This window comes from Colletotrichum orchidophilum, assembly GCF_001831195.1.
Source record: "Colletotrichum orchidophilum strain IMI 309357 chromosome Unknown Scaffold_106.1, whole genome shotgun sequence".
Classification (NCBI taxonomy): domain Eukaryota; kingdom Fungi; phylum Ascomycota; class Sordariomycetes; order Glomerellales; family Glomerellaceae; genus Colletotrichum; species Colletotrichum orchidophilum.
The window spans coordinates 161,312-177,938 of NW_019173062.1; the positions used below are offsets into that span (position 1 = coordinate 161,312).

Below are 16,627 nucleotides of genomic sequence, written 5' to 3' on the forward strand. Positions count from 1 at the left end.
GCGCCGTTCTCAAGTCAGCAGCTATGAGCAATCCGACGGACCCCACTGCGCCCTCACCGAAACCGAGCAAAAGCTGCGAGGCGTTTAGTCGACAGATAAAGATTGCAAACACAGACTTCCTTCATTCCAACTGGGTTGTTGCCCGATAAGCTTTACAGCCTCGATTCCCGCAAAGGTAGCAACAACCTCTGAGGTCCGAAACATCTTTTCGCCTTTTTCTAGAAGCACTCATGATTATTTCTGAGTTGTGACCCCTCTCCGTTTGTGTAGGTACTCAGTCTCCAAAAACGCTCTTAACAATGTACAAGACGGTGGGACCCCTCTCCCTCTCTCTGCCGCACAACCGTTGGAGGAGCGTGAGTGAGGGTGAGAGGGGGTCACATCTGATGGATGGAGGCCGAATTAGGTGATCATCCACACCCACCCAGTGATGGGGTTCGAGTCCAGTGACACACTCTGGAGACGCCAACTCTCACCATTTGGGAAGAGAGAGGTGCAGAGGATAGTAGGATGCAGCTGCCTTGGGTATTCGTTCTCCACCTGGCCGCCGTCTCTTCGTCTTATCGGCTCCCGCTTGCTTACCTTATCGATGACATTGGGCTGGGCCGCAGTACCCAAGGTGCATACCTTAGCGGCAGAGCTGGGTGGAGAAGCTCGAACCTCTCCCGACTGACTGAGTGACTGACCATACTTGCACCATCGCCGAGCGATCGCTCTTGTAACAATAACCGCCGCCCGCTCCTTCTATACTGGCCGCTTGGTGAGCAGGTGCTCCTGAAGAGATGAGTAAAAAACTCGCATTCCTTTCCAGTATCCTACGTTACGATTTGAAGTGTACGGATAGAGGGGAGGCTTTCACCGATCCTCTTCAGCCTTCAGGTTGTTTCTGAATCAAGTGTCAGTGAGCCTCTGCAGGATGCCAAACTATCTCCCCTTCTCCCTCTCCCTCTCTTCCCATCCCCAGTCCGAGCAGCAACCCAAAGCTACAACCCTGATACCTCCAACATGTACATGTCCGGTGTCCGCCCAGGCCCTTTTGATATCTCACACTCAGAACCCCGTCCGTCGTCCACTCACCGCAAAACAGGCGGGGTCACCAGTGACATTCATGCTGCTGCCCGGACGGTACCTTACTTGCGTACCTGGCGTCACTTTACCCTCACACTCGAATCATTCACTCGCTTCTGTCGTTACACACCTGTCATACCTGCCCGGGCCAAATCAAGTCCCCCCCCCCCTTCCATTCTACTGTCTCGTGCCGCAAGTCAGTCACTCACCTTCTCCTCCCTCCCTGTCGTTCTCTTCGGCCTTGCGCCCCTACGCCTCTGATCTACCCCAAAACAACCCCTGACCCTTCGTTCCTGCCTACCAATACATGAATACATGACCCCCAGACCTCCTCCAGTCGCGCAAAGAATCCAAAACGTGAACAAACGAAGCAGGAGAGAAAACGAAAGAAACCCTTGCTTCAGTCGACATTCCAAAAGTCATGCTCTCCTCGTCCTGAACGTGTCTAGGTTCACCTACAGACAGGCTGTCCATCCGTCCTTCTCCGAGATTCGCCGGAATACCATGGTAGAACCCTCCACCATCGGCGCCGCCCTCATCTTCAACCCCCACAAGCCGTAGCCCATCAAGCGAAACAAAGAAGAACAGAAACCCGTCGCCGCCACCCTTCTTCGGATCAGGCTTCCGAGGCGGGCACCTCTTCTCTAATAGAACCCCGTCTCGCGATGGCGCCCAACATTGTTGTCTCCCGGCCCACGTTCCCGACCTACCTCCTCCCCAGCTTCAACATCATCCCCTTCCGCCGCCGCCGGACCTCATCGGCTTCGACCCCGGCCTCGACCCCAGACGCGAGCCAGGTCCCCTCCCTGAGCTCCTCGCCGACCTCGTCAACGACCGATGAGACCGCGACCCCGCCAAATAGCCCGCCGCCGCCGTCATACCAAGATGCCACCACAACCAGCGTCCCAGATCTCCGGTCCAAATCTAAACCCACCCGCTCATCCCTGGCGCGCACCCAGCCAGACACCCTCCGCTGCTCAACCTGCTCCTGCGACATCGCCTTCTCCTCCCAAATCGTAAGCAAAGGCTTCACAGGCCGCTATGGCCGCGCCTACCTCATCGCGCCGAGCCCTCCGCCCACCCACGGCGCAGCAGGAGCAGCAGCAGCAGCAGCAGCAGCTACAACCAACAACAATAGCAAAAACAAGGGAAGCCTCGCCAACGTCCGCTTAGGAAAATGCGAGAACCGCCAGCTCGTCACGGGGTGGCACGTGGTCGCGGACATCACCTGCGTCCTCTGCAGCGCCAAGCTGGGCTGGAAGTACGTCGACGCAAAGGAGCTCAGTCAAAAGTACAAGGTTGGCAAGTTCATACTCGAGGTCGAGCGCGTCGTGCCGTTTCGCAGCTGGGAGAACGTCGAGGACGAGTACTACCGCCAAGATGACGGCGACGTATCCGAGGACGATGAAACCGGAGAGGACGAAGAAGGCGGAGGAGGTGCCAGGGACGAGGACGGTGTGGACCGGACTAGTAAAGATGGCAGCGGCGATGATGGTGCTGGAAGCGCTCGCAAGGAAGCATCGGACAGCGAGGAGGTGGAGGTTGTGTTTGACTCAGAGGACGAGGACGATCTCGAGGACATGTTCTCTGGAAATTGGGATCCAGAGGTCGTGGCAAAGAGACGGAGCCGCCGAGTGGCGACGGCGCGGAAGAAGTAGAGCTCTGTTGGAAGCTCCCGATACCCCCTCCCCCCCCCCTCTCTCTCCACTTGCACCCATACGCACGAGATATCCCGAGCCACGGAGGCTTTGTTCTCACACCGGCATTTATTTGAACATTTCGTTCTACTGGCGCACGATTTATATACCACAACGGACGAACGATCATGATTGGCACTTTACGCACTAATACCCCGCATTTAGAAACGATGAAATTGAGCACGGTTGAATATGAATTTGTTTGGGTATTTGAATTACGTGACTAGTGATCTGAATCCTGCAATGAAAATCAGGAGCATCTTGTGCTGCTGAATCCCCGTCTGGCTGACAGTCCAATGCAGCGCTCTCGGCGCTCATAATACACTGTCAGTAGTCGGCCTGTAAGCCGAACTGGACTCGTCGTGACCACACAAAGAGGCGGGCACCCGACTGCATGCCATGGCATACATCGCGGTTCCTGGTTGCCCTCTGGCGTAGTGAATTCGCCATATCCACAGTCCATTTACGCGACAGGCTCCTCGGCGACGTAGTGCAGGTAAGCGCCAAGGAGCTTGATGCCCTCAATGTAGTTGCGCTTGTCAAGCTTCTCGTTGATGGAGTGGGCACCGTCAGTGGAGCTACCCATGGGCAAGAGAAGGACGTTCTTGCCAGTGGCCTGCTCGAAGGTCAAGGTGACGGGAATGCTACGTGTGGTGTTAGTGGATGTCCTTGGGCGTCAAGGGATGGGATTCATACCTTCCACCCTCACGAGTGAAGTCAGGCTGCACGCCCCAGACCCGCTCGGTGGCCTTGGCGGCAGCTGAGAAGTTCCAGTGCTTGGGCGACGCAACCCACCACTTGCCGGTGTGTTGAGCCCAGACCTTCAAGGTGTTCTTGCTCTTGAGCTTGGCGAACTGCTCGTTGACGTACTTGTAGACGGCCTCGTTGGTTGCCTCCTCTTCCATGTTGGGCACGGTACGAATGGAGAACTTGCCAGTGACCTTGGCCGGGATGACAGTCTTCGCGCCAGGGGCTGAGAAGGCACCCTCGACACCGTGGACAGAGAGGGAGGGGTAGCGCCATCTTGCCATGAGGGTGGACTTCTTGTCTTCGTAGATGGTAGTCTTACTGCCAAGAGACTCGTGGAGAGTCTCCATAGTGAAGGCAATGCCATCATACAAGGTCTCCTCCTCCTTGGTAACAGGAGCAACCTGCTCTGCGATGCCAGGAATCTGGATCTTACCGTCGGTGTCAACCAAAGAGCCAAGAACGCGGACCAGGTCAGTCATGGGTTCCTGAGCAGTGCCGCCAAAGACACCGCTGTGCAAATCGGCACCGGGGCCCTTGATTTCGACAGAGTAGTAGTTGCAGCCACGGAGACCGTAGGTCAAGCAGGGCTTCTCGGTTCCGAGCCAGTAGTTGTCAGAAATGCAGACAGCGTCGGCGTCAGCGAAGAACTTCTTGGCCTCGGCGTTGATAAGGTCGTCAAGACCCTCAGAACCGTACTCCTCCATGCCCTCAAAACACATGAGGAGGTTGACGGGGAAGTCAATGCCGGCCTTCTGGTGAGCTTCAATGGCGTTCAACCACCCGAGAACGGGTCCCTTGTCGTCCGTAGAACCACGGCCAAACATTCTGCCCTTATCATCGACGGAGAGCTCGAAAGGCTCGGTGGCCCAGCCATCACTCTTCTCAGCAGGCTGAACATCGTAGTGGCCGTAGACGAGGATGGTTCTCTTGTTCTTGTCGCTTCCATATCTTCCTAGCACGACAGGGGGCAGCTGCAAGCCAGGCTTGTCAGGCTGCTCGCCTAGCTCTCGAAGCTCGACAGAGGCACCGAGGCTCTTCAGCTCGGCAGCGAGCCACTCGCCCATCTTGACGACATCGGGACGGCGCTCAACATCGGCTGAGATGGAAGGGATCGCAACAGCCTTCCGGAGGCGCTCGATGAAGTGGTCGGAGTCAGCATCGACCTGCTTGAAGTATCCGTCGAGTTGGGGAGCCATCTTGGTCTTTCGAGCCTGATGTGCTTGTATAGCTGGAGTAAGATAGTGACGGCGAGATTGCGAAATCGACTGCCAACACGGGAGGGGTTTGGGAGTTGTAGGAACAAACTTTCGAGCAGTCTGAGGTAGGGCAAGGCCTCTAAACAACGAGGTGCGGGGCATGACGCCGGACTGGACCTTCTACATCGGGTGCAATAGAGCTGACCAGAATTCTGCTGCACCGAGAGTACTGCTACATGCACCTGCCCACAACTGCTCCGGATGGCGGGGTTCTTTCAATGCGCTTCGGCAAACAGCGGCGTATCAGCAGGAAGGGACCTGATCATTACTAGCGGGTGGAGGCGCTAAGACAGAGACCAAAGAACTTTTGCGTGATCCAGCACGTGACTGCGCAGATGAGTTCTTCCTGGCCGAGATGGTGGAGAATGGAATGGAACTACCCCCTGCAGATGACTCAGCTACGGTCCATCAAAAACGGGGGCTCCGGAAAAATGACTACTCAGAATTTCCGAAGCTCACGTGCCACCTAGCCCAGGCCTGACCAGAATTGGTAGTGCTGCAGAATCAGGCCGGTGGCAGTGACCAAAGTGGGTTCCAGCTATCTTACCTTTCTCCGTCTGCCTGCAGTTACGCCCGGCTATATGTCTTCTCCTCCCCCCTTTGCGTTACTCCTCATTTTCCTGCCACGAACATCACCATCACCGCTGTCTTTTTGAACCCCGACCGCGACATTTCACCCTGCCGCGAACCAAGCGCTCTCTACACGGCTGTGCGACGGACGTATTTTACAAGCATACGACCGACAATCGTCCAAACAACCCCCGACTCCCAGTTGACCAGCGAAGCAAGTGCCCGCTCAGCTGCGACTCTCTCACCTGACGATTGTCTGCTGTCTCGCCACGAGAACGTCGAGACCGCCCAGCAACTCGAACGGAATATTGATTTGGAAACCTACGCTGGCTAACTGATATTTCTCGACTGATGGTGCGCAAGGTGTCGAGGTGATTTGGATGCGAGGAGGGATTCACGCAAAGGACTGACTTTTCTCCGTCTGGTGTCGGCCTCATTGGCATTGTACTCTTTCTCTACACTCCGCAACCCTAATTTCCTTGTTCTTCCAAGTAAATCAGAATTGATTTTCCATTACTCTTGAGAGGTGCTAAGCGCAAGAGACATCACACACAAGCAAGAAGAAAAATTACAAGCATCAAGTCTCTCTCTCTACTCACGTTGAGGTAGTGTTGCGTCTTCGTGGTCTCCAGCGAAGTCTCCATCGCCACTCAAATCTCAATACTTGACTGCGCACTGAACTGCTGCATACGTCTATAGCGGTCTACATCTGTGACCTTACCATACGAGACATCATGGCGTCCTCAGTGTTCTTCAAGTTCAAATCTCAAAAGGAGCCGACGCGAGTTGAGTTCGATGGTACCGGCATTTCCGTCTTCGAGCTGAAGCGCGATATCATCCTAAAGAGTGGCTTGGGCGACGGCACCGACTTCGACCTCGCCATTTACTCGGAGGATGGCAGTGAAGGTATTTTTCATTCTGAATACTGCTTTATAATTATCGGTCTAACAAACTTCCAGAGTACGACGATGACACGACGATCATCCCCCGATCTACAACAGTAGTTGCTCGCCGCCTTCCGGCAGCTAAGCCTGGCGGAGGCCGTGGCGCCCGATATGTCTCTGGCAAAATGCCCGTTGCTGCGAAAAACTCCTCCCGCAAGGAACAGACGACTAAATCGGCGACGGCTAAGGCCGCATCCAACGCCATCAGTCAGATGAACAATGCCATGACGGAAGAAGAGAAGATGGCAGCCATGTTCCAGGCTCAGACCGAGTCTTGGTCGGCCCAACAAGAGGAAATGTCAAAGTAAGTCCAACGTGTCTCCTAATGATGAATCAACCCCTAACAGAGTCGCAGTCAAACCCCCGTGTTCAAGCCTGGCTCCAAGAAGCCTGCAAACGTGCCTGACCACGACCCCCCTAATGGTTACATTTGCTATCGTTGCGGAGAGAAAGGTCACTGGATTCAGCTGTGCCCAACGAACGATGATCCAGAGTTTGATAATCGTCCGCGCGTGAAGCGCACAACTGGCATTCCACGTTCCTTTTTACGCACAGTCGACAAGTCAGTGGCTCTCGCTCAGAGCGGTGACGATGAGACCAAGAGGCCGTCGGGCATTATGGTCAACGCTGAGGGAGAATTTGTGATCGCTGAGCCTGACAAGGCCTCATGGGAACAGTTCCAGGCGAAAGCCAAATCTTCAGCGTCCGCTGCCAAGGCGATTGCTATGGGAGACAAGGAATTGCAGGAGCAGGGACTCGAGTGCCCTATCGACAAGAAAATGTTCATAGACCCAATGAAGACCCCGTGCTGCCAGAAGACGTATTGCAATGATTGCATAACCAATGCTCTCATCGAATCGGACTTCATCTGCCCCAATTGCTCTACGGAAGGTGTCTTGATCGACGACCTAAAGGCCGACGAGGAGACTGCGGAAAAGATGAGGGAGTTCCTCAAAGAGAAAAGCGACGCAAAAAGCCCGACCGCGGCCTCGCCGCCGCCGGCTTCATCGCCGAAGGAAAACGCGGAGACAAAGACAGAGCTGGCCAACGGAATCGCCAAATCGCCCACATCGCAGAATTCGCCTACGGCCACAGCCGCGGCTCCTACTTCAGCCCCAGCAGGCCCGAAAGCCGATGCCACGCCAAAGTCAACATCAGCAACTCCCGCCACTGCTCCGTCAGGCCCCGCCGCTGAGCGTGCGTCCTCCGTCGAGTCCAACTCCAAGAAACGCCCCGCTGATGAGCTGATGGAAAACCCCAAAATCCCCAAGGCTCCGAAGGCGATGCAAAAACAGCAGGAGCAACAACAGGCGATGATGAACGGCATGAACGGTATGGGTAATATGCCCATGAACCCGATGATGGGTTTTGGCGGCATGAATATGATGAACGGCTTCATGGGAATGCCAAACATGCCCAATATGGCAAGCATGGGTAGCATGGGTAACATGGGCAACATGGGCAATATGAATATGGGGATGCCAATGATGGGGATAATGAACCCTATGATGGGCATGCCTGGTTTTAACCCCATGAATGGCGGCGGCTTCCCTGACATGGGTGGCAACAACGCGTACGGCAACAACTTCGGTGGCAACATGAACGGCATGAATCATATGAATGGCATGAACGGCGGGATGAATGGCGGCGGCATGGGTGGCTATAATCAGCAGCAACGCCACAACTTTACACAGCCGAGCAATGATGAGGACGCTTACTTCCGGAGACCCGTGAACCCTCATCGCCACCAGAACCGCCAGAAGCGTGTCCGACCAAGCGACTACAGAGAGCTGTGAGCGCCTTCCAATCGACGGTCCTTACAATGGTTACCTACGACTTCTTCGATTGTAAAACTAGATGACACGCATTGCATTACGGTTCATCATCATTATCATTCTGGAAAAAACACGGCATAACATTATCCTCACACAGCCAAGAGGAATTTGGACAAGGCTTTTCTAAAGTCTGAGGGGCGTTCGGGACGGGTTTGGGCGGCTATTTTATTGTGTCTAGGGTGGAAAGGGAATCAATCGGGCTTTGCTGTCAACGCTGCCAGAGAGCAGCTCAAGGGGGGGCAGGAGATATTTGGGATAATGAAGCTACGCCAGAGGTGCGTCTGACACATTTCGCTCAGCGCGGAGCGCACTCTGTATGGTATCAGCACTAAGATGGTCAAATACAGTCTCCTGCACACATCACCAGGGTATCAATCGTTTGTGAATGTATTCTATGTCTCCACTAGTGACTCTTACGCCTCATGCTACCCATCCAGTCATAACCAAATATTCACAGTCGTATTTTTGATCCTCTCAACACCGGCAAACCGCTCAAAAGAACTTACTTACGCATCCATTTCGGGAGGTGAGTAAGGTGTGGTCAGCATCTCGCTGAACTTTTCCAGCTTCTCCTTGCCGCGGACCTCCTCAACTAGCAGCGGCATCTTGACGACGTTGAACTCGTCGTACAACTCCTCAATTTGCTCGAGGTACTTCTTCTGCATCTTGCGACGGGCTGTGCATTGGTCGCAGTTGCTACCCTTCTTGGGGAAGAGGAGCTGATTGACGACGATGCTGTGGGTGTCGATGCCGTAGTTTGCGAGCTCCTGAATCATGCGCTCCGTCTCATAGAGCGACAGGAACTCGGGGATGCAGACGCAGACAAAGGTCGTCAGGTTCTCGTCCTTGAACTGGGTGTTGACCTCGGAGATTGTCTCGCGCAGCGTCTCGAGCTTCTCCATCATTTCGTTCAGGTTCTGGCCGTTGGGCAGCTGGCCGCCCTGGCCGAGGAAGCCGTTGAGGAGGGGACCGTACTGCGAGCTCAGCTGGGAGACCTTTGCAAGGGCCTTTTCGAGGACGCTGGGGAAGGAGAGGAAGCGGAGGGTGTGGCCCGTCGGGGCGGTGTCAAAGATGATTGTTTCGTAGGACATTGACTTTACTTGCTTGAGGACTTCGGCGAAGGACATGGCTTCGTCGATACCGGGGATCTGTTCGGAAAAGCCAGGTCAGCAAACAAATTACTGCAACAAGGCTGGTCGCAATGAAGAGCATAGAGGCAGGCTTACAGCAAAAGCCAGATCCTGCATCATTCCACCGAGGCCACCGCTCATAGCATCCACCTCCTCGTTCTGGCCCGCGAGCAGGTCCTGCATGCTGCCGTTGGGGTCGATCTCCATGGCGCTAAGGTTGGTGAAGCCGTCAATGAGACGGGCTTCCTTGCCAAACTTCTGGTTGAAGGCGTCGGACAGGTTGTGCGCCGGGTCGGTGGAGATGAGGAGGACCGACTGCCGGGCCTTGGCGAGCTGGATGGCGAGGGAGCACGAGGTGGTTGTCTTTCCTACACCGCCCTTGCCTCCGACAAAGATCCAGCGCAGCGACTTCTGGTCGAGGATGGACTGGAGGGTAGGGTCCATCACATCGTCGTCGGCGTCGATAAAGGCGGCCATGGTCGTCACGGTTGACAGTACGGTGGTCGGGTATGATGTATTTGTTGCGATGTATAGGTTGAGATCTTTGAGGCTTGTCGTGTTTCTAGCTCGTGGGATATTGCAGTGAGTGAATCTTTTCCTGCGGTTGAAAAGAATAGGTGCTAGACGTGAGGCGTACGACTACGTCTTCCAAGCTGTTCTAGAAGTCCAGTCGCAGAACGCTGCCTCCCCGCCATTTGGCGGGGCACCCCGGCGGGCTGTACCGTGCGAACGTACCGGTCGCCGAGCTCCAGCACTGTCAAGGCTCCACCAGAGCTCGACAACTTTGCGGAGCTTCCAGGTCGAACTGCGTTTTCGCGACATTGCGTAGTTTTCGACAGGAGTCGCATCCACGACACGATCAGCACCATGTCTAACAACGGGTATTCGGTTCTGCAGGGTCTTTCCAGCAATGCAGCTGCGCGGACAATCCAAGTCACCGTCGTACCGAAACCGACTAGATTCGCCGAGAGACGCGCTGTCCTGCACTCACTGCAAAGGTTCGCCAACGTTGAGGTTTTCAAGAAGCTAGAAGTAAGTTGCAGCTCGCAGGCAATTGATGTAAATGAGGTCCTCTCGCTTACACATCGCGCTTCTAGAATCACGACTCGTCCTTCATATCCGTTCTCAGCGACAAATCAAAAGTCAAGGAGCTCGCCAAGATGAGTCCGCTCAAGTACCAACTCGCGACGCCCCGCTCCAACGGTTCCGTCAAGTCTTTTCTGACCGGCTCGGCCGTGACCGGTCCCTTTTCCAACCTCAATCATCACGAAGAAAGTGAGAACGGCGCTCCAGGAACGAACGACAAGAAAGAATTCACCGTGCACATATTCCCGGCCCCGACATACATACACTCCGCGGCCATCAAGGCCCACCCTCTGCATGGCCCCTGGCCAAGTTCGCGCCGAGAAACAACAATGTCTACGCAACTGAGAGCATCGTTGCCAAAGGATGTTACGGCCGACGGCTTATCGGACTGGGAGAATGGTGGACAGTCAAAATCGTCGGCCAGAGGCCAGCTGTGGGAAGACATTCTCCTCGGCTCGAAGTCAATTGATGTCAAGAAACGCGCCATCATTGATCGTATCAAGCGAAGAGAGGAAAAGGAGAAGGCGCCTGCCATCATGGAAGGCTTGCTTCATCTCAAAGAAAGTCAACCCTGATCGCCAACCGTTCGCGACAGTTCGCGACAACAGCAAATGCCACACTCCCACACTCTGGAGACGATATCCCTCAGGCACGGGTCAAACTCCCGCTGGCATCCTCGCAGCAATTGGGCGTTGAGTACAGAGCAAGTCACCAAAGTTGCGGCCGGTGGCCAAGCCTAGCAACATCTGACAACTACAGCCTGATCGGAGTTAAAGCGTTTCGCGCTCGGTGAAGCGTTCCGGGACTGAAAATTCCCATGAAGACGACTATTTGGCACAGGGCTCATTGGCGAGATGGGATGGCACCCGGCCAGAGCAAGCCTCTTGAGTGGATCAGATTATCAGACGGAACTGTTGAAGTTTCGGCTGCTTAACCTAAAATTATGCGGGCCAGGGCGATGCATCGAATGGAAGACCCTGAGCCGTCGCATGGGAGCGAACACCACGAGACGACCGCTGTTAATTCGAAATCTCCCGACATCAGATTGCAAGAATTGCGACGCCTGTCGGCGATGACGAAGGTGTCTTGCAAGGCCCTCGCTAGCAGTGCAAGGCAGTTGGCCTCCCGACGACGAGCTGCAGGTGTTCCCGCTAGAGGAATAGTTAAACGGCAATACGGCAGTAGTCAGCTGAGCACAGGATCGAGACTCTGACGTTGGAGTTGGATTTTCGTGCCGGGGTCCATTCAAGGCGTGGCGTCATTACGAAGCCACAAAAACAAGGAATAGCGGCGACCTGCAATTTCCCAGATCGGCTACGATGCGAGAACCTGGCCAATCAGCGGCGCATACTGAATAGTACGTCACGATAGAGCCAAACCCACGTTCCTTTTCCACCGCCAGCTTGTTCGACAATTAAACAAATCTGGACGCGACTAGACGAGCCGACCAACCGTGGCGCGGGGGATACTTGCGCAAGCCAGGGTTCATTTTCGCCCAATGTTATTCCCAAGCCACGGCCCATGAGAACCTGGGGCCAGGCTCGGCCACGTTGATGACGTCGCACTCGTTAGCTTGCCTTGGGCCCTTGACTTACACGGCATTCTTGGCCCCGGACGGTGTACACAGCGTGGTACCGTCACAGATCACAGCACATCATGCGAATTCCTGTTTCCTAGGCCCAAGCCAGGGGTTGTGAGATGGTTGTGCTTATATGCGGACGGCTTCTCCCTCTCTTTGACGAACATGTTCATCACAACAATATTCCATCGCCACTCGTCTCCTACATCTAAGCTCTACACCAAGCACCCACACTACGCTTTAGCCACCCGGCCGTAGTCCACCGTCAACATGGCTGTCACCGGCTTCATTCACCACTTTGGTACCTTTTTGCTACTCGTAGCAACGATTCTTCTGGTCATCACCAGCATCTCCGCTCCGGTGGTGCACAATATCTCAATCTTGACCGTGAAGCTGGGCGACACGTCCGCCGGCAATGAGATCACGTTTGGTACCTTTGGATACTGCGTCCGTGGCGGCTCTTCATAGTAAGTCATTCACGATGCAGCGAATCAAGGTCAATGACTAACTCGCCTCCTAGTGGCTCCGACCAATGCAGTCGCTCCAGAATTGGCTACTCCCCCACAGATGTCATTGCTGAGGCCGATGCCACCCAGTACTCCAACCTGTCCTCCGATGTCGCCGAGGGTCTCACCCGGGTGATGGTTCTCCACCCCGTCGCCGCAGGCGTCTCCTTCATCGCCTTCATCCTCTCCGTCGGCGCCGGCTTGTTCGGCTCCCTCTTCGCCGCCCTCGTCTCCGGCGTCGCCTTTATCATCACCATTGTCGCCCTCATCTGCGACTGGGTCTTGTTCGCCGTCGTCCGCCGCAACGTGAACGGGGATGGCAACGGCAGCTCCGCCCACTACAGTGTCGCCCTCTGGACTCTCCTGGCCGCCGCCATCTGCCTGCTCCTCGGCACCGTCATCGTCTTCTTCACCTGCTGCAGCGGCCGCCTTCATAAGCGCCGCCAGCAGCGGTCCAAGGTCGACAACTACTCCCCTCCTGCCACCCACACCACCTACCGCCGTCGCCGCTGGTGGCAGCGCAGCCGCCACTAGATTCGTCAAACCGACGGGTCGGGTCGCAGGTGTGCAGTTGTTTGGTTTTTTTTATTAATCACAGCATGATTCACAGGATGAAGGGTGTGTGAATCTGGCGCCCATGAATCTAGCGCAGGCGTAAAATGGGAGGAAATCTGGGAGCTTTCACTGGTGATGGGTTGCACGAACACGCACAGATATGATACCACGCCTGCATCGGCAAGATATGACTTTTTCTTGTATAATTGTTACTAAATCTAATGAACCACCTAAACAAATGACCTCTCACCATTACTGTGCTTCCTCATGATAGCTTCTCCGATTGAATGGCAATTACCGGAACAGTCCATTGATTTAGGGGTGTTGATTTCATTCACAGATGCCTTGGGATTGATACAGCTTCTTTTACGTACATCAAGCTGTGATAGGATCGCCAGAGTCTACCAACCCGGTGAAGTGACTTGTTTGCCCGATTCCTCGGCCGGATCCGATAGTTCGGCCCCGCTGCGATTAGACCAGGCACGCACAGCTCACGTGGGCACCTCTTCACTCTCCATCGGTATCAGCCCACACCTTCCTCGGACTCTGTGATGATACCTCAATCTGCCATGTAGTTTAAGTATCTACGTATCAGGAACAAAGTACCGTACCATTCGTTGGGCAGCAAGACAGCCAGCAGAGACCCCGCGTATCAGCTGACGGGCTTGCCGCCACCACATAAAGCAAGGGTCTTCTCTCGTTTGCTATTTTTTTGCGCGTTTTCGAATCTGACGTTTGCCCTTCCTTTTCTCTCGGTCTTTCAAGTTCCTTAGATCAGGCTGGCTGAAGCCCATGTGTTATCCCCGGCCAAGACTTGATTCCCCATGTCACTCCTCAGACGCTGCACAGAGCAGGCTGGCACATGACATTCAACCGGTGAGGCAACTGAGTTCGCCAGTTTCTCATCGAATGGTGTCCAGGAATAGATGCTGCAACCCGATTCTTTGGCTCACATGATTTGGGTGCATATTGCCATTGCCTGTCAAGCGGGCGGCTATAGGCCGAACAGTGCAGCATCGCTAACGAGTATGGACATAAATACCTCAAAGGTCCCAAGTCGGGCCTCATTCCAGATTGGCTGGATCACCCCCGAGATGCTCATCTGAAGGTAGTATAAGTACATAGCAATTGCCACATACCATGTCCTAGGTAATCTAGTCGAAATACCACCCCGAATCCTCTTCATGCATAAGTGCTGCGGAATCACCTACTGAGCTTCACTTCCTACTTTGAAACTCCTCATAAGGTAGATTGAATCCCGGGTCTTCGAGACATCTTGCCTTTCATGACTGGCACTCGTTTCACTAGCGACACCGTCGCTGAATTGGTGAACCTTGGCAGTCAAGCCCTTGTGGCTCTGGAGTCCTTCATTGAAAATTGTTTCGACGCCCATCAAAAAAAAGTTGATCACATGAAATCGAAGCTTCAAAAACTCCAAGTCGTCATCGAACGCGCCAAGGTTTTTGCCAATAAACCAAAGACGAGCCCGTACGTCAAGCTCAACATCATCAAACATGCTGCTGTGTGCAGTCAGGTCATCCAAGGGCTGAATAAGAACTTGGATGACCACACGCCAGACCACTGTTGGGCCCTTGGAAAGGGGAATTCGCTGAAGAAGAGAACGAGAGAGAACACCAAGAGTCTAGAAGAGTCTGTTGGTATGCTGGGGTTGGACTGCAACATTGGACTGCAGTCGGTCGACCGGTGCGATCCTGTTGACACCAAAAAAGATTCGTATGTTGCTGTCATTTTACAACGCCAGAGCACGTGAACTAATTATGTTATTTTGAATGTCCAGATTACCATTGCAAGCCATGAAGAAGAGGCTTCTCAACAGAATGTATCCCACCATTCTTGATGCTCTCATTAGGGTGTAAAGGAAAGATCGTGGTGGAAAGAATGCCAGCTCCTAAATTTAGCCTCCAGCTCCTACGGGCTAGCTTTGGGAAACGCCAATCTAGCTTCGTTACTGTCTGTTCAAGGGCCGCTAACTCTGCTCGTCGCGTCAAAAGAGGCACTTGAGATTGCTGGAGGAGCGAAGATATAGAATGAAGGCTCAGTGTACGATATGGGCCCACGCACAGGATGGAGGGATAGCTTTCTGAGGATGAGAGGAAAGAATCACCTTTGGGCGAATAACAACCCGACGTGCAGATGGTCAGACATTTGATGGTAGAAGCTCTCGTTTCTTTCTTCTTATACGAGCCTATTGCTACAATATGGACACCGACAAATTGATTCTCTAATATTCGCCGCTCTAGGGCCCAACGATCATGATATCACCCTCTTATCGAGATTACTTCAGGGCACTTGTTATCCATTCCAGAGGTTTTTTCGAGCCTCTGCCTGATTACGGCGGTCTTGGCAGCTACGTGAGGCGGCGACCGCTGCACCGAACACATGCAGACCAGTGCCTCTGTGGTTGTGGTCTTACCCCCTCGCTGACCCGTTTCGCATCTATCCCAAGGTCGTCACAGAATCTTATCTCCATGAACGTGCAAATGGAAGGGTTTCCCATGCGCCCTAAACGCTGTGGCTGGCCTCAACATAATTCCACCTGCCTATGATGCCAGACGCGGGCGCAGGTAGATGCAGCAACATCCTTACACTTTGCAGCAAATGGCACCATGCCAAGAGGAGCCGGAGTATGACTGCATATTTTTATGATAACTCTCTACCATGACACTGGAGGAAACCTACCTCGCCTAACTTTTTGACAACTGGGGCACGGCTGTAATCAAAGTCGAGATCTCGGCAGCATATGCTAAGAACCACCGAAGGGTCAATGGGTACGTAGATTTGTCACTCAGCAAAGACTTCGAGGATTTGCTAAAGTAGTGATTCTAATGCATTATCAAAGCCACAAAGATAGCGCAAGACTAGATATGTCTCGGTGTTGGTCATGAATGAGGCTATTGCTTCCTGTTCCCTTAATTCCTCTTCCCCTTTATCACCCTTATTTACTACCCCCTAAATATCAAGGCAGCATCGATGGTCTTGTATAAGACCCAAGCTGTGCCTGGGCCACTGTCCTTTCACATGGACTCTAACTAACAGTCATCGATCTATCCCAAAAGTTCCCTCAACTGCTTGGCAGCTGCTGCCGCCTTCTTAATCGTCCAACATGGTTGGACGCTGTCATCGACAGGCAACTCGTGCCCTGGCACAGCCACAGACTGGCATATATTGCTCTTGGCCCCCATCACCCAAAGCTCCATGAGTGAACGCATTTAACTAGTCTCTTTGCTGGATATTGAGCTAATCAAGGAAGATCCAACAGGTCAGGTCTGGTCATTCTCATATCAGGTTTTGACATACTTGCGCCATCTTCTTCTGGTCAACCTGCATGAAGAAAATTACTTGAAAGAACCTCCACGCGAGGCTAAAAATTCCCACTCGGTGTTGGCCCCTGTGGTTCGCCTGTCTACATATAACACAAGTGCAGCTTGCGATCAAGCTCCGTGTGTTACAAGTCCACGTAGCCTGACTTTTCAGCCTCCTTCCTCGTAGCGGTATATTAAACCATCGAAGTTCTGTCGGACATGGTAGAAAGTTTGTAAATATTGTCCTCATTTTCACTAGATGCGGTCACAATTCCTTTGCAAGTGATGGCACTGGAATACTTGACCACGCTTGTCGAAGTTGTAACGC

At 53.7% G+C, this 16,627-nt stretch overlaps 7 protein-coding genes across 7 annotated transcripts; 5 read left to right on the forward strand and 2 right to left on the reverse strand.

Moving 5' to 3' along the window:
* Positions 1-1,733: 1,733 nt before the first annotated feature.
* On the forward strand, positions 1,734-2,726 carry CORC01_10600 (uncharacterized protein; the record flags this gene model as incomplete). Its single annotated transcript, XM_022622227.1, has 1 exon — positions 1,734-2,726. One exon carries the CDS (start codon positions 1,734-1,736, stop codon positions 2,724-2,726), a length of 993 nt encoding a protein of 330 aa, XP_022471306.1.
* Positions 2,727-3,228: 502 nt separating this feature from the next.
* CORC01_10601 (peptidase family M20/M25/M40) lies at positions 3,229-4,711 on the reverse strand (the record flags this gene model as incomplete). Its single annotated transcript, XM_022622228.1, has 2 exons — positions 3,229-3,409; positions 3,462-4,711. 2 exons carry the CDS (start codon positions 4,709-4,711, stop codon positions 3,229-3,231), a joined length of 1,431 nt encoding a protein of 476 aa, XP_022471307.1.
* Positions 4,712-6,075: 1,364 nt separating this feature from the next.
* On the forward strand, positions 6,076-8,081 carry CORC01_10602 (MPE1 protein; the record flags this gene model as incomplete). The annotated part of the gene is made up of 3 exons (XM_022622229.1): positions 6,076-6,247; positions 6,301-6,589; positions 6,641-8,081. 3 exons carry the CDS (start codon positions 6,076-6,078, stop codon positions 8,079-8,081), a joined length of 1,902 nt encoding a protein of 633 aa, XP_022471308.1.
* Positions 8,082-8,626: 545 nt separating this feature from the next.
* Positions 8,627-9,727, reverse strand: CORC01_10603 (anion-transporting ATPase; the record flags this gene model as incomplete). The annotated part of the gene is made up of 2 exons (XM_022622230.1): positions 8,627-9,268; positions 9,347-9,727. The coding sequence occupies 2 exons, from the start codon at positions 9,725-9,727 to the stop codon at positions 8,627-8,629; spliced, it is 1,023 nt and encodes a 340-aa protein (XP_022471309.1).
* Positions 9,728-10,117: 390 nt separating this feature from the next.
* Positions 10,118-10,911, forward strand: CORC01_10604 (uncharacterized protein; the record flags this gene model as incomplete). Its single annotated transcript, XM_022622231.1, has 2 exons — positions 10,118-10,282; positions 10,348-10,911. 2 exons carry the CDS (start codon positions 10,118-10,120, stop codon positions 10,909-10,911), a joined length of 729 nt encoding a protein of 242 aa, XP_022471310.1.
* A 1,274-nt stretch (positions 10,912-12,185) lies between these two features.
* Positions 12,186-12,955, forward strand: CORC01_10605 (pH-response regulator; the record flags this gene model as incomplete). Its single annotated transcript, XM_022622232.1, has 2 exons — positions 12,186-12,382; positions 12,436-12,955. The coding sequence occupies 2 exons, from the start codon at positions 12,186-12,188 to the stop codon at positions 12,953-12,955; spliced, it is 717 nt and encodes a 238-aa protein (XP_022471311.1).
* A 1,432-nt stretch (positions 12,956-14,387) lies between these two features.
* Positions 14,388-14,853, forward strand: CORC01_10606 (uncharacterized protein; the record flags this gene model as incomplete). Its single annotated transcript, XM_022622233.1, has 2 exons — positions 14,388-14,710; positions 14,775-14,853. The coding sequence occupies 2 exons, from the start codon at positions 14,388-14,390 to the stop codon at positions 14,851-14,853; spliced, it is 402 nt and encodes a 133-aa protein (XP_022471312.1).
* Between the last annotated feature and the right edge of the window lie 1,774 nt (positions 14,854-16,627).